We start from the raw sequence: 14,992 nt of genomic DNA on the forward strand, positions 1-14,992 counted from the left end.
TGCTTTGAGTTGGAGTGAAACTTTTGGTAAGTATTCTGTGCCAACATGCCATTCTTGCTGTATTGTTTTTCTCACTTGATAACTCTGTCAGGACATTTGCACACAGGCGTGAATGGGATCCGCTGACGGAGACGGACCGTGCAAGAGCACCATTACTATGGTTACTAGTCTAAGTCAGCCAACAGATAACAGACTAGGCTAAACCAGTGGACAGGTAGGCCTAACAGCCAAGTCAAGTAGTGCTTTATTGTAACCATAGCAACATACATATATATAGTGGAGCCAGGGGTGCCATCACTTGTGTGAAAGTATTGCCAAATTTCTTGCCAAGCCCAATGTGTTGTATTTATTATATCAAATTAATTCGGAATTAGGAAGCCTACCTATTTTCTTTGTCATTGTGCATTGCAGAGCTGCCAACTCTCACGCATTTGATTAGTTTCACATGCCACACCCCCGATTTCTCACGCTGAAGTGTCAACCCGGTCGGTCAGATGCCTGAAAAATGAGTTTAGCCTATCAATAGATCTACCTGTTGAGCCACCTCACAGAGGTTCGATGTGCTTGCCTCACATGGTTGGGTGACCTCACAGAGGTTCCCATAGAAATGGCAGGGTGACCTCACAGAGGTTCCCATAGGAATGGCTGGGTGACAGCGTCTTCATGATCATACACAAAACTGGGTGGAAACGAGGTGTCACCCCCTTTCTACCATTGGCAAGTATGTAGCCTATAATATGGCGAGACTGCCAGGTTGGCGCTTCAGTGTGGTCATGGTAAGATGGAATGACCAGCACTGTCTCATGTCAACCTGAAAGGATACTAAAACCCTGACTTGTTTAGTTAAGAGTAGCTGGTGGACCTTTACTGTATGTGAAGCCATGATGTCTTGCCCTTGATGCGATCATTGTAAATAAAACGCAAAATTATGAAAATACCATTGACTGGGTCTTCATTCATCTGTGGTATCAAAATTACCACCACAGGTGACCAGGGGTTTGTGTGTGTGTGATAATAAAAAGTTGTGGGTAAACTATAAAGTATGTGATCAAGTGGACCACACCATGGTCACTGGTAAGGTGGATCATGGCATATATGGATCCTGACCACATCATTGCACCAGGGGTATTGCAGGGTCTCCATCATAGGCCACACAATCACTATTCAATGAATCCAAACTCATAGTTCAACAGACTCCAGAAGGAATAATATAAAGATTATTCAATCACAATAAAGAGAGAACCAACATTGGATAAACTGCACTTTGTGCAGGAACATGTATTAACAATACAAAACAATAGACAATTGTAAAATGACATAAGCTTAATTTAGAATGGCTTAAGAACGATTAGCTATTTAGAAGTGGATAAATGTGATCTAGAGGTGCATATGTACAATTTAGAGGTGCGTATACACCATTTCTGAAATTCAGCAGGTAGGTAAACAGAGTTTATGTGCGTTTAGCCTCTACTACAGCCCTGCAGGAGACTTCTGCAGGTCATGATAAGCAATACCCTGACATGTTGACATATTGGTGATTTCACAACAAACATTTTTTCCCCCCATTTTGTCAACAATTTAAACATTTATTTCATAAAAATGGCACATTTCAACAGTTGAATCATAATAATAGTGATATAGTCATATTACAAAATAATTTCCTCGAGGTTTCCTGCTCTGTTGCTCTTGGCCTCCAGCCCTGCCTCCATCTGTCATTTCTCTGTGGAGTCGACATCCTGCCTGTGTCCGTCATCGTCTTTTCTTCTCTGCAGATGTCCTGGCTGTGTCTCTGTCTCTGCTGACCCTGGCTTCCAAAGCCCAGGGGACACCCGTCTGTGTGTGCATGTGTGTGTGCGCATAATTCTGTGAGTGTGCATGTGTGTATGTGCAGTGCTTTTTATATTAATACACATATAAAATCAAATAAATAATTTACAATACACATTATAAAGTCATCCAAACAGCTATCAGGGCCCTTTAAATGGTGAAAACACACATAGGTCCAGAAGCACGTGACCTCTGCTCTATGCCATCTCCATGACAACGCCAACTTTGTGTGAGTGTGTTTGTATGTCATGTATGCATGTATATGTATGTAATTATATGCGTGTATGTGTAGGTGTGTGTGCATGTAAGTGTGTGTGTGTGTGTTCAGGTCTCATGTGTGTGTGTGTGTGTGTGTGTGTGTCCATCATCACGTGTTGACCTGGTTGGCTGCTGCCAGTAGGGAGGAGAACAGAGAGTCTGGCCGCTGCAACAGAACCTCTGGAGGATCCAGTTCTGCCACCTGACACAAGAGGACAGCACTGTTATAACACAGCTTATGACATGTTTATAAAAAGAGGACAGCACTGTTATAACACAGCTGATTACATGTTTATAACAAGAGGAGAGCACTGTTATAACACAGCTGATTACATGATTACGCTGTCTTTAAAGGACTCCTGTAATACATCAGAGGGGGTTCTCCCGTGCGCATGGGTGTTATAAATTTGTTTCTGTACTTTCTACCTGCTTTACATAGATTTATTATACGGCTCTTCACAATGCTAGTAGAACGCTCCATTGACTTGAATGTGATTTCCCAACGTTCTACGGTAAAATAAATTCATGTAATTACCGCTGCAAACATATAATTACCGCTGTCAATGGCAACGGGTTTTGTGCTGCTGATCATATCACTCCGCAAGTATTCCGGTCACTTCTTGCATTGGAACTTCATTCAAAAGTGAAAGCAGACGGTTGATCAGCTGTGTTCTAAAGAATGTTTGATTCAAGTTCAGCGTGTGTTGCGAACTATTTGTTTCTCAGCAAAAGCCACGACGAAACGGTAACAATTAAGTGTAAAGAGACATATCGTGGAGTTTATTTTTTCGTTTTGGCAAGTAGCCGTATAATAAGCGGGATAATGTATAGAACGCCGGTCATTATGGGAAAATAAGTCCCTTCAGGGCGAAACAAGACCCCAGCGCAGTGTTTAGCTGCGTCACAAAACAATAGGCTTTGTCAGTCTGCGAGTGCGATTGCACCCTCTGCAGTCCCTATAGTTACGCAAGTGGTGAGTGTGTGTGTACCTGTCCATTGTCCATGACGAGGATGCGGTCACTCTGTAAGACGGTGTTGATGCGGTGGGCGATGGTGAGGACGGTACAGTCCCTGAAGGCCTCCCGGATGGTCTGCTGCACCAGAGAGTCCGTCTCCGAGTCAATAGAGGCCGTGGCCTCATCCAGCAAGATGATCTGATGAGGAAAACACTGTCAGTGTGTGTGTGTGTGTGTGTGTGTGTACACGCACGCTTGTGTGTGTGTGTGTGTGGTTTCTTGGTGTTTTAAGCCCCCAACGTTGTCTTCAAGGCAGCGCTGCCTGGAAGACGCTAGGGTTAGGGGTTAAGGTTAGGATTAGGTGCCTTTAAAGGAAAATTCCGGCCCTTTTCTGGTTTGTTTTGGATGAACTAGAGTGGTGGACACCGAAATTTTGACGATTGGTCCTGTCTCGACTTTTCTGACTCGTTTCTCAGGGTGGCTGGCAATGGGCATACTGTAGTAGGCTACTCAAACATGTCCTAAAACAACCCTTAACGTTCGTTTTCAAAAAAGTGCTAAAAACCGGAATTTTCCTTGAAGTCAACGGTGGCAGGGCTGCCTGAAAGATGACGTTGGGGGCTTAAAACACCATTGTGTGTGTGTGTGTATGTGTGTGTGTGTGTTCTTACTCTAGAGTTCCTCAGCAGTGCTCTGGCCATACACAGCAGCTGTCTCTCCCCCACTGAGAAGTTTTCTCCATTTTCCACCACCGGGGCCCCAAGACCCTCAGGGAGCTTTGTAATCTGTCACACACACACACACACACACACACATAATAGTTTGGATAAAACATACCTATAGTCATGGTGCGTCTTTGAATGGAGGTGCGTATTTGCTTTGCACGACAGTGTCCACTAAGCATACACATGTTTATTTTGACCATTTGTCCAACATAGTTGGAGGTGGTAGTGGTAAATGTGATCATAGTGTTCGTAATGGATGTGGTACAGACTGCAGAGGTAGTAAAGAATAGGGCTCTGAAGAACTACAGTCACCCGAGATAGGAACAGATTTATTAGCCTGCTTTGTGGTTATAGTTTACTAATTTTGGTTTACATTTGATTGTTTTCCTGTTTTACATAAGGTGCATAATACAAGGTGGTTGCCATCCTGTGATGTCATAATATGCAGATTAGATGAATAAATTGACCCCCTTCATAAGCATTTGCTCATACTCAATGATTTTTACATTTATAGTAGGACTTCTCTGACCACTTTCAAGCCTTTTGAAATGTCTGTGACATCACCCAAAGGTTTTCTGAAGAGTAGGTATGAGGCTCGGAACATGTTAGCAAAGATCCTTGATTACTAGCTTTGCTTTAACCCTCTCTGATGTTAGTCTAGGTAACCTTTTTAGCCATGCAGCCTAGTTAACCTTGTTAGTCATATTAGCATATTTTAGGCTACTGAATAGCAAAACCACCACTGCCATCTTTAAGATGTAAAATGGGATTCTACAAACGTGTAGAAGGTGCTCAGGCTAGTACAGCACCCCTTTGGCCCAGAAACTGAGGGCCATTTCATAGTCTACACAAGCTGTTGTTATCACCAGCAGTAGGGAGGCGTACCGTGGGTTTCATGTAGGTCTTCTCCAGTGCCTGCCAGATCTCCTCATCGCTGTACTTATCAAACGGGTCCAGGTTATACCTGCAGGATACACCCACAGAGAAGCACACAAGCAGGGTAAGAGGAGAGAGGACAGATGGCAGTTTGTGTGTGTAGTAACAGCACTCACTGATGCACTTATTCTTACTGTACTCTACCATTTATAAATTGTCCTAAAATTGTTGAAAGAATTGCTTTAAAACGTAAACTGTTTTCCATGTTGTTAGTCGCTTTGGTTAAAAATGTGTCAGCCAAATGTAATGTAATGTAATGTAATGCCATGTAATGTAATGCCAATGCCATAATCCATTTGTCCACCCGAGTTGGTCACAGAGTTGTTTGCAACAGAAAGTTGCAAAAGGAACGCCCCTGAAGTTCTATCCCGACTCCTCAGCTTGGTCGAAGTCAGAATAACCCAAGTTCAAATTTCCAAGAACAGTAAATGCGACCCGTCGATATCGGTTTCAGTTCTGTCCAATTTGTCTCACATTAAATCAGTCGTAGAAACAATAGTGTCCAACCCTTTATCTGTCGCCATGTTTAGATTAGATTAGATTAGATTCAACTTTATTGTCATTTAGCAGAGTACAGGTACAAAGCCAATGAAATGCAGTTGCTATGACGTTTGTGTAAAATACTATTTAATGCTTCATTACAAACTGCCATTGCTATATCTGGTAACAATAAATTGCTAACAGTCGAACAAATGTAGCATTTTGTTTTCACAACTTGTTGACAACTGGAACACAACCAGCTCAGATTTTTACATGAACTAGCTAGCATACTAGCAAGCATGCAGTAGACTGAAAAGTTGTGGGTTCAATTCCCAGCATCTACCGTTGTGCCCTTGAGCAAGGCACTTAAACCCAATGGCCCTTAATATAATATAATTGACATATTTAAGTTGCTTTGGAAAAAATGTAGATTAATAAATGTACAATGTAAATGCATAATAATGTGACATCATTCCGAATAACTAGTCGTTTTACGAGACAACTGGAACGTGCCATTAGTTACATAATGCTGTACAAAGGCAGCAAAATAAAAGTGTGTGTGTGTGTGTGTCCTACCTGACTGTTCCTATGAACCTCCTCCAATAAAGAGCACTGGGTGTGGTATGACTGAAAGTTTATATGTGTTTGTCTGAGTTGTGTGTGTGTGTGTGAGAGTGTCCTACCTGACTGTTCCTATGAAGAGCACTGGGTCCTGTGGGATGACGGACAGCTGACTCCTGAGGTCCTGCAGGCCGATGGAACTGGTGTTCACATCGTCTATCAACATAGTGCCCCCTGCTGGCTCAGACAGGCGGAACAACGCCACGCCCAGAGACGACTTGCCTACAAGAAAAAAACGCACACAAACACACACACACATAAGAATTTCACATCAGTATCACACACATAAAACCACATCACACACATAACAGCAACAGCAGTGTGTGTGTGTGTGTGTGTGTATTTGTGAGTAGTCGTAAGTTAAGTTCTGTAAGTTAAGGTGTACCAGATCCAGTCCTTCCCACAATGCCGAGCTTCTCTTTTCCCTTGATGGTGAAGTGTAGACTATTGAGCACGATGGGTGTGTTGTCACGGTAACGCATGCTGTAGTCCTTGAAGGTGATGGAACCTTGTTGGGGCCAACCTTCCGGAATGTTAACCCCCTTCACCCGCCGAGGAGCCTCTGATACACAACCCTACACACACAGATACACACACACACAGAAATATATTAGTTATAGTGGCGTTACATTAGCTTCTGGCATGTTTAATGGTGTTTGTCCAAAACTAGAGCCACAGTGTCCAAACTGAATCAGATCCATTGTGTGAAAGAGTCCCTCTTTTCCCATTCAAAATACAACTATGGCATATATAATTGCATAATATTCCAATACAGTGAATATGAAACATGTGGTGAGGCATTTTTGCCCTTATGATGTATCAGATGAGATTAGAGAGGGGGAAGGAGAGACAGAAAGAGAGATGAGAGAATGAAAAAATGCTCATGGATACACTGTGACCTACTGATGATAGAGATGGGGGGGGTCATACCGTGATGTACTCCATCAGACGTTCAACGGAGGTGAATTTGGCCTCCAGTTCCGTAGACAACCTAACAACGTACTGCAACATTCCCGTGAGCTGAAAGAGAAAGATTGAGGGAGAGAGGTAGAGAGGGGGGAGAGGGAGAGAGAGGGGGGGGGGGGGGGAGTCAGGCACAGCCAGGCAGCTACAGTACATGGGAGCTCACAGACATGCCCCCAGAGTGTAGCGCTGTAGCTGCGTTAGCTGCTGACTGTAGCAACTCGAGCTAGGTAAAACGGATTGTTTTCGGGGGTTTTTCGTACCAACAGTACTTGGTTACCTCGGCCGGATTTATCCATTAAGCCCCTTTCCCACAATACCCTTGAACAGATAAAGCCCAAACTCCCAATAGAGAACTACCTCACTGCCCCAAACTCCCGATAGAGAACTACCCCACTGCCCCAAAGTCCTGATAGAGAACTACCCCACTGCCCCAAATTCCCGATAGAGAACTATCCCACTGCCCCAAAGTCCTGAAAGAGAACTACCTCAAACTCCTGATAAAGAAGTACCCCACTGCCTTAACTCCTGAAAGAGAGCTACCCCTCTACCCCTAATCTCTCAGATTGGACCAGAGCCAGTAGCTATAATGTACAGCTTCAGATGGTAGTTAAACGTTTAGAGCTTTAAAGTGTTTGGATCAGTTCCACAGTGGTAAAACCAGTCTGGCAGGACACACCTCATGATTTACCAGAGGGCAGTGCTAAACCTGCTGACCTCCTTGGTGACCTGATTGGATTAGATTAGATTCAACTTTATTGTCATTTAGCAGAGTACAGGTACAGCACTGCTGATGTGGAGGGGGATGTGTGCCCTGCTCTTGAAATCTCTCCTGAAATCCACAATGATCTCCTTGGTCTTCTGGGTATTGAGTGCCAGGTTATTGTTTTTGCACCACATAGCTACAGTAGGTGTTGAATCTCATCTCTATATGCTGTTTCATCAACCTCTCTGATCAGGCCCACCACTGTGGTGTCATCTGTGAACTTGATTATAGCATTGGAGCCATAAACAGGGGCGCAGTCGTGGGTGAAGAGGGAGTAGAGCAGAGGGCTCAACACACAGCCCTGCAGCACGCCAGTGTTCAGAGTGATGGTGGAGGAGAGTCTGGGGTCTGTTAGTAAGGAAGTCCATAATCCAGTTGCAAAGTGTGTTGCTGATGCCAAGCTGGCCTAGCTTGGAGATCAGCTTGGATGGGATCACAGTGTTGAATGCTGAACTGAAGTCAATGAACAGCATTCTAACATATGTATTGGGACTGTCCAGATTGGTGAGTGCCAGATGGAGCGCAGTGGAGATGACATCCTCTGTTGATCTGTTGCGTCGGTACGCAAATTGATACGGGTCCAGTGTAACAGGCAGAAATGATTTCAGCTGTGAGAGGACCAGCCTTTTAAAGCATTTCGCAATAATGGGTGTCAGTGTAACCGGGCGGAAGTCGTTCAGCTCTTTGGCTGTGGACTATTTAGGCACCGGAGCAATAGTGGCAGATTTAAAACTGTGGGGGACTGTTGAGTGGGCCAGAGACATGTTAAAGATGTTGGTGAAGACACCAGCCAACTGCTCCGAGCAGGCTCGCAACACACGTCCGGGGACTCCTTCCGAGCAGCTTTCCGAGCATTCACTCTGCCCAGGATGTCGCAGACCTCTGAGGTGGAAAATTGGAGTATGTCCTCGTCCGCTGAAACAGCTGACTTAAAGGCTGCCTCCTTGTTTTCTCGGTCAAATCGAGCATAGAAGTGGTTCAGCTCGTCTGGGAGGGAAGGGAAGAGTTGCAAGGGTATTTGTTGGTGACTGTATGTAGACCTTGCCAGTTGCCACATACGCCGGGGGTCGGAGAAGTTGAAGTGTCTTCAATCCTTTTCTTGTAGGTGTGTTTGGCCCTGGATATTCCTTTCCTCAGGTTGGATCTGGCTGAGCTGTAGGCCTCCTGGTCTCCCGACCTGAAGGCTGCATCCCTAGCCTTGAGGGGGAGGCAAACTTCTTTGTTCATCCAGGGTTTCTGGTTAGGGAATAGTTTCACTGTTTTATGTGTAGTCACTCCCTGTACACACTTGTTGATATAATCCAGGACAGAGTTGGTGTATGTGTGAATGTTTGTATGGGAGTCCATCGAGGCGTCAGCAGCAAACACATTCCAGTCAGTGTGCTGGAACTGTTGTTATAGAGTGGAGTCTGCGTTTTCCATCCAGACCTTAACGGCTTTTGTTGTTGGTTTCACAAGTTTGATGACTGGGGTGTACTTAGGCAGGAGAAACAAAGAGAGGATGGTACATATTCCAACTGTAGGCTGTACTGATGGTGCATACCTCACCTGTATGGTGTAGTGATGGTGTACAGCTCACCTGTATAGTGTAGTGATGGTGTATATCTCACCTGTATAGTGTAGTGATGGTGTATTGCTCACCAGTATGGTGTAGTGATGGTGTATATCTCACCTGTATTGTGTAGTGATGGTGTATTGCTCACCTGTATGGTGTAGGAGAGGGCCAGACCCTTCAAGGAGGGGCTGATGGTGTCTGGGCTGAGCACTACGAACAACGCCACCGTCAGGGTGATTAAGGCAGACATGAAGTCCAGCCAGAAGGACAGCCACCGCGTGCCGCAATTAAACAGCAGGAAGTGGTTTGAGTTGGTGTCCACCATACGTTTGAATCTATAACACACACACACACACACCATTTTCTTCTGCACCACAAAACACCTTTTACTATAGACAACAAGCATTTACATTTGGTGATTTAGCTGATTTATTTTATTTATCCTTTATTTTACCAGGTGAGTCCCATTGAGGTCTTACATCTCTTTTTTAAGGGAGCCCTGGGCTCGCAAAAGTACAGAAAAAAAGAGAACAGAAGGTATACAACAAAAACAACAGAAAGGTATACAACAAAGACAAACAATGACAGGTCCAGACACAACAAACAATAGGTTAAATAACAAAAAGAGCTACATTTAACAACAGCCAAATACATATATAGACAAAAACTAAAAAGGGGAGAGGGTTATTGGTGAAACAGGTGCAGTGATATGACATTAGTGTCTTAAGTAAATGTTTAAAATGTCTGAGTGGTCTGAGTGGTTTATTTTTGAAGGAGGTTCCAGCACCAAGGGGCAGAGTATAAAAGCAATCTTTCCCAGTTCTGAGCCATTTGTGGTATGGTAATGAGCAGGGTTTTATTGGAACGGAGACTATATTTACTGTGATTCCAAATGAAGAAGGCTAGTGAAACCATCTACAGAGACCAAGAGAACTAAAACCAGCCATCTTGTAAAAAGACAGTCATGATGCATACATGCATTGGGATTTGTGATGAAGCGTAATGCACCATGATACACAGGGCCAGATGTACTAACGCTTTTACGCCCACTTCAGGCGCAATGTGCGTGTAAAATCATTGCGAGGTATGTACAAACAGGCCGCAATGATGTAAAAGCGCAAAAACTGCCTGTCGCGGGAGCTGAAAGTGGCAGATTGCGTTTGTCATGTCATGCATATGCATTCATGGGAGGATCCAAGGGAAAGTGGGAGTTTAGCGTAAAAAGGGGGAGGGGAAGAGTAAAGAGCGCCTAATTATGTATTCTGCGGTATGTACAAAGACTGCTCCTGAAAGCGCACGTCTATTCTGCACCTAAATACTTCCGCCTTGTAAAAGCAGGTGTTAATCCAAATTGCAGTTCAATGCGTCAATAAGAGAACCTTTCAAAGCCAACAGAATCGCTATTTAGAGCACCAGTTTTTGTGGTGAAAGTATTTGTACTACCAAAAGCAACCTTAACTTTCGTTGGCCTTTCGAATGTCTTACTTTCACTTTCACGTCATTCACTTAAAGGAATTATCCGGAGTAAAATGCACTTTAGATCAATTTACGGATGATTGGGAGTACATACGTTGAGTTGACATCAAAATCATGTCATTCGGATGTGTTTTGAGAAAGTTTGATTTTACCGTTTTTAGTCAAAACTCGTTAGCCTGGAAGTGACCAGGGCAAGTCATTTTGCCGCTACAAAACGCTATTTTTATACCTCTTCTACAGTTCCAAACAACATTACACTTACGTGGTAGTGAGTAGAGGGTCCCTAAAGCCAAACCGAAGTATCCCGAGGTCTTTATGTGGTCGGATAGAGAGTCCAGAATGAATTTCATCAAGCCAGTACCTTTCCGGAAATGTTGCTGCCGCAGCTGGCGTCTTTAGGGGAAAGTCCGTAGGAGTCGGTTGCCAAGTGTGGAGTAACACGCTCTGGAAATTCACAATTTCGTCGCCGAAAACATAGTCCAGTCCATACAACTTCATTTCAATTTCGAAAGAAATACTGGACTATGTTTTTTTTTTAAAAAAAACGGCAACGAAATTGTGAATTTCCAGAGCGTGTTACTCCACACTCGGCAATCGACTCCTACGGACTTTCCCCTAAAGACGCCAGCTGCAGCAGCAACATTTCCGGATAAACAACACGGATAAAACCTGTGTTGTCATGTTAACCTACATTTTACTATGCATGTTTGTCGAGATCTCTGACAGGTTATGTTCTCAGCAAGATACAGTAGCTAACTGAAGCTGAGTAACACGATAGTTTGGTTGCTAAGCTGTAATATAACCCATACCCATATAACACATACGTTTTTGACGTCAGAAGTGGAAACAACTTTGTTATCAATTCAAATGATATCTAGTCGATATGTTGAAAACCGTGTTGTCTAGATACAATGGATTTATTTGCACGTTCTTATTTTAGAACATTACAAGAACGGCAGCATGCCAAACAGATGCGTGGCATCTTGCGGAGCTTAGAATATTAGCAAATGCTTTTGCTGTGAGTTAACAGCTTGGTGTGTGCATGCAAAAGTGACTTTCACTTGTGTTACAACTTTCTGTTGTTTGGTTTAGGTTTTATCTAGCAGCCATGCACTTCAATGACAATGGTGAGTCCCCACAACAGAAGACAGCCAAGGAGAAACTATGTACAGACTTGCCAAACAATTTGTAAGTTTAATAAAAATATATGTTTTTATTACAAACAACAAATCAAAATGTGCAACAGTATAGGCACTAAAAAGAACTTATCGATTCACACACAACAGGCTGTCTTAGACCTGATGCTACTGGTGTCAATCATCATCAGTACTGTAAACAAAGCACAATGTTCAGGGCCATACAATTTGTTTATTGTACAGTATATAGCCTACAATGCACTGTATTACAGTATCCAATATAAGTCCTTTTTCTTGTCCTCTTCGAGATCATCAAAGACCCTCTTCCTTATTGGGATGCCGTCCAGAGGATTCCTGTGCCCCAGGACTTGTGTGCTCAGCTAGACAGACCTTCCATGGAGGATGCTGTTGCTGAACATGTGTCACGTGGTTCAGTCGAAAAGGGGTCTGAATCCAACATACTGCCCTGAAGTATCCGGAAGTTCCCTCCATATGCGTAGCACCACACACAAGGGGATCATGACACGGACACTTCTTCTAAGGAAACCCCAGCTCCTGCTCACAAAAGACCTGTAGGCCAAGTCACTTCATTGCCTGCAACGAGAACAGGGTGGAAAAGCAAATTTTTTACTATTTATTTTTTTATATTTTACATCAGAGTATCACTGGACGATTGTTGAAAAAAATAAATAAAGTTTATCATTTTGTGGTGTTGATCAAACTGTGTTTTTGCAATATGCTGAACCAATAACGAATGTGTATTTGTTAAAAATATTTTATTTATATTCTGTAACTGCTAACACTTGTATCAGATTGTCCTCACCTTTCCATTCCTCTGATTCTCAAACGGCCATGGTCAGCTCAGTAAATATTCATTGCATTTTGCAAAGACTATAGAGGCACAACGGATTGAGGCCATGATGGGTCATTCAGGTCAGCTCCTCAGGAACCTGGGTCATTCTTTTAATAACCTGTAAAAACAAACATAATTTCCCTGCTGTTATTTTGTAATTTTGAATGAGCAGGTAGCACAAAGTAGCAAATGTCTCCAGTTTTAGTTACCAGAGTTGTAAGATCACATATTAGGCTACTACAGGGAAAGAAGGTAATAATCTCAATCAGATGTCAGCAGGATAGTTACAAGATTACATTACACTGACTGTACCTACTGTATTTTAAGTAGCCTACTATGTAAATGTCCCCTTGGGGATAAATAAGTGTTTTTGAATTGACACAAATTGGCCTAGTAATATTTTCGTTGACCTCGTTTCACTTCAGCCATAGGCTACAAACTGCACAGAGCTCCTGCCCAGCTAACTGGACGTCCCGTTGTAAGATCATACATTACTACATGGAAAGAACGTAAAAATCTCGATAATCAGATGACTTAATCAGCAGGATAGTAGTTACACGAGTACATTAGACCTACTGACACAAACGTAATATTTTCATTGACGCGAGCAGTAGGCTACTCGTTTCACTTCAGCAATAACGTTATAGCCTACGAACTGCACAGAGCTCCTGCCCAGCTAACTGGACGTCCTGTTGTAAGATCGCATATTACCACTACAATAATGTATGTAACTCCTAATCAGATGACCTATTCACCAGGAGAATATACTTACTGACTAAAACGAGTACTTTCCTTGCAAGCAGCACTCCTTTCACTACAGCATAGCCTGAACTGCCCACGACGGGCTACAAACTTTTCAGCTAGTTTCTAACTGGACATCTTGACAAAAATTGCACAAGGGTACAAGTTGTAAAACATTTGTTTGTGTGCAAATGAATAACTTCTGTTGCTTACAATGCTAAAAACGAACCTAATACAATGTTTAGCTTAGTCTACGACACTAACGTGCGAGTATTACAGCTAGCTAACTGGGCTACGAGTGGCAAACTCAAGTAAATGACAAAACTTACCACTCTGAAGTAGTCATTTCCAATCTATGGACGACTGGTTGCTCCTCTATTTCAGATTCTTCCTTTGATTCAGGCTCAAATATGCTGTTCACCACCTATGTCTCCATAGTATTTCCACCTTGGCTGTTTCAGTGAGTGCTGTCGTCCATGTTTGCGTCTTTGTTCCGGAGCTTCGCGCATTGTAAACCAACCAATCAGCACGCAGGTCATCTAAATATTCATGAGCATACCATCAAAGGAAGAAAACCTCTCGTTTCATTCTAGGGCTTTTAACCAGGCTTGCATTAGCACAGAACAGCACATATGCCATTTTCAGCCCAACCAATGTTACACACCCTATTCAGAGACCTTAAGAACCAGCACAAAATACCCTATATCATCATTCTATCACCCCTTTAAGACCCTTAAAAAAGAAAAGGGGATGCATTCAAAGTCAAACCTTATCTGTCCAGAGGGGCAGATAAACCAGAGAAGCAGTTATTAGGTGGAGAGACATATGGATAGGAAGCTTTGTCAGGATGGATTTGCTGAGCATCCTGTACAATATGTTGGGTGAGGGCAGTGTCAGTAACAGGGCATATTAGAGATTTAATAATTTTCCATGATTTCAAGGGGTTATTCAGATTACTAGAAACTGACTGGAGGAAGAAGTCAGATTTACATTTTCTCATGCGATGATTACCGATACATTTGTTTCTGAGGTAACTGAAGTCAGTCCAGTCAGACTGAGAGTTGAAATTCCTTGCTAAGGCTCATGTGACATTTCTCTCATAAATCAGAGAAGCCAGTTAAGGGTAAAACCATGAGTTTTCCCGCCCCTTAATACTGAAGCGTCTAAGGGGGGCATGTTTATTAGTGACAGAAATTGAATGAAAGTAGTTCCAGGCAGTGTTAATGTCCGGGAATAAGACTAATTCTAGATAAGTCACAGTTGTGTAAACCTGTAGAAAGGCCTGTTCTACAAACCTTCTAAAGTTACAAGGCTCGATTTTAGGAAGCCGGGTGTCCCTGACACAACCTATTGCACAATGGTCACTGATGTCATTTGAGAATACACATACAGCTGGATATATCTGTGGTGTATTGGTGAGTGTTAGGTCTATTAGGGACTTAGTGTTAATTTTGTCACCTATTTTTAATTTAGTCTTAGTCTTGTGATGAAATGTCCTTTTTAGTCTTTGTCATATTTAGTCATTCAAATATCATTTTTGTTAGTCAAGTTTTAGTCGACTAAAAGTTTTGTCATTTTAGTCTAGTTTTAGTCAAATGAAAACTAAAGGTATCTTAGTCTTAGTCAGTTTTAGTCAAAACAGTTTAGTCTTTTTTTTTTATAACAAATTATTTCTGATTACCATTTGAGTCAAATAGTG

At 42.8% G+C, this 14,992-nt stretch overlaps 1 protein-coding gene and 1 long non-coding RNA gene across 6 annotated transcripts in view; both read right to left on the reverse strand.

Moving 5' to 3' along the window:
• Positions 1-1,206: 1,206 nt before the first annotated feature.
• Positions 1,207-14,992, reverse strand: part of LOC121694795 (ATP-binding cassette sub-family C member 12-like) — a 55,939-nt gene continuing 42,153 nt past the window's right edge. For all 4 annotated transcript variants that reach the window (XM_042075143.1, XM_042075139.1, XM_042075142.1 and 1 more), the window contains 8 exons: positions 9,236-9,422; positions 6,734-6,823; positions 6,189-6,378; positions 5,866-6,025; positions 4,652-4,730; positions 3,713-3,826; positions 3,075-3,239; positions 1,207-2,287 (listed from right to left, as the gene is read on the reverse strand). In XM_042075143.1, the coding sequence (XP_041931077.1) occupies positions 2,195-2,287; positions 3,075-3,239; positions 3,713-3,826; positions 4,652-4,730; positions 5,866-6,025; positions 6,189-6,378; positions 6,734-6,823; positions 9,236-9,422 (1,078 nt within the window). In that variant the 3' untranslated portion in view covers positions 1,207-2,194. The remainder of the gene's footprint in view (positions 2,288-3,074; positions 3,240-3,712; positions 3,827-4,651; positions 4,731-5,865; positions 6,026-6,188; positions 6,379-6,733; positions 6,824-9,235; positions 9,423-14,992) is intronic.
• Positions 12,106-14,803, reverse strand: LOC121694798. Of its 2 annotated transcripts, none has more exons than XR_006025890.1 (3): positions 13,623-14,803; positions 12,523-12,670; positions 12,106-12,293 (listed from the first exon to the last, which is right to left on the reverse strand). It is a non-coding gene; the product is annotated as an uncharacterized LOC121694798 (long non-coding RNA). The 2 variants fall into 2 exon arrangements; XR_006025889.1 differs by having other exon boundaries at positions 13,325-14,803.

This window comes from Alosa sapidissima, chromosome 20 (assembly GCF_018492685.1).
Source record: "Alosa sapidissima isolate fAloSap1 chromosome 20, fAloSap1.pri, whole genome shotgun sequence".
Taxonomy (NCBI): Eukaryota; Metazoa; Chordata; class Actinopteri; order Clupeiformes; family Clupeidae; genus Alosa; species Alosa sapidissima.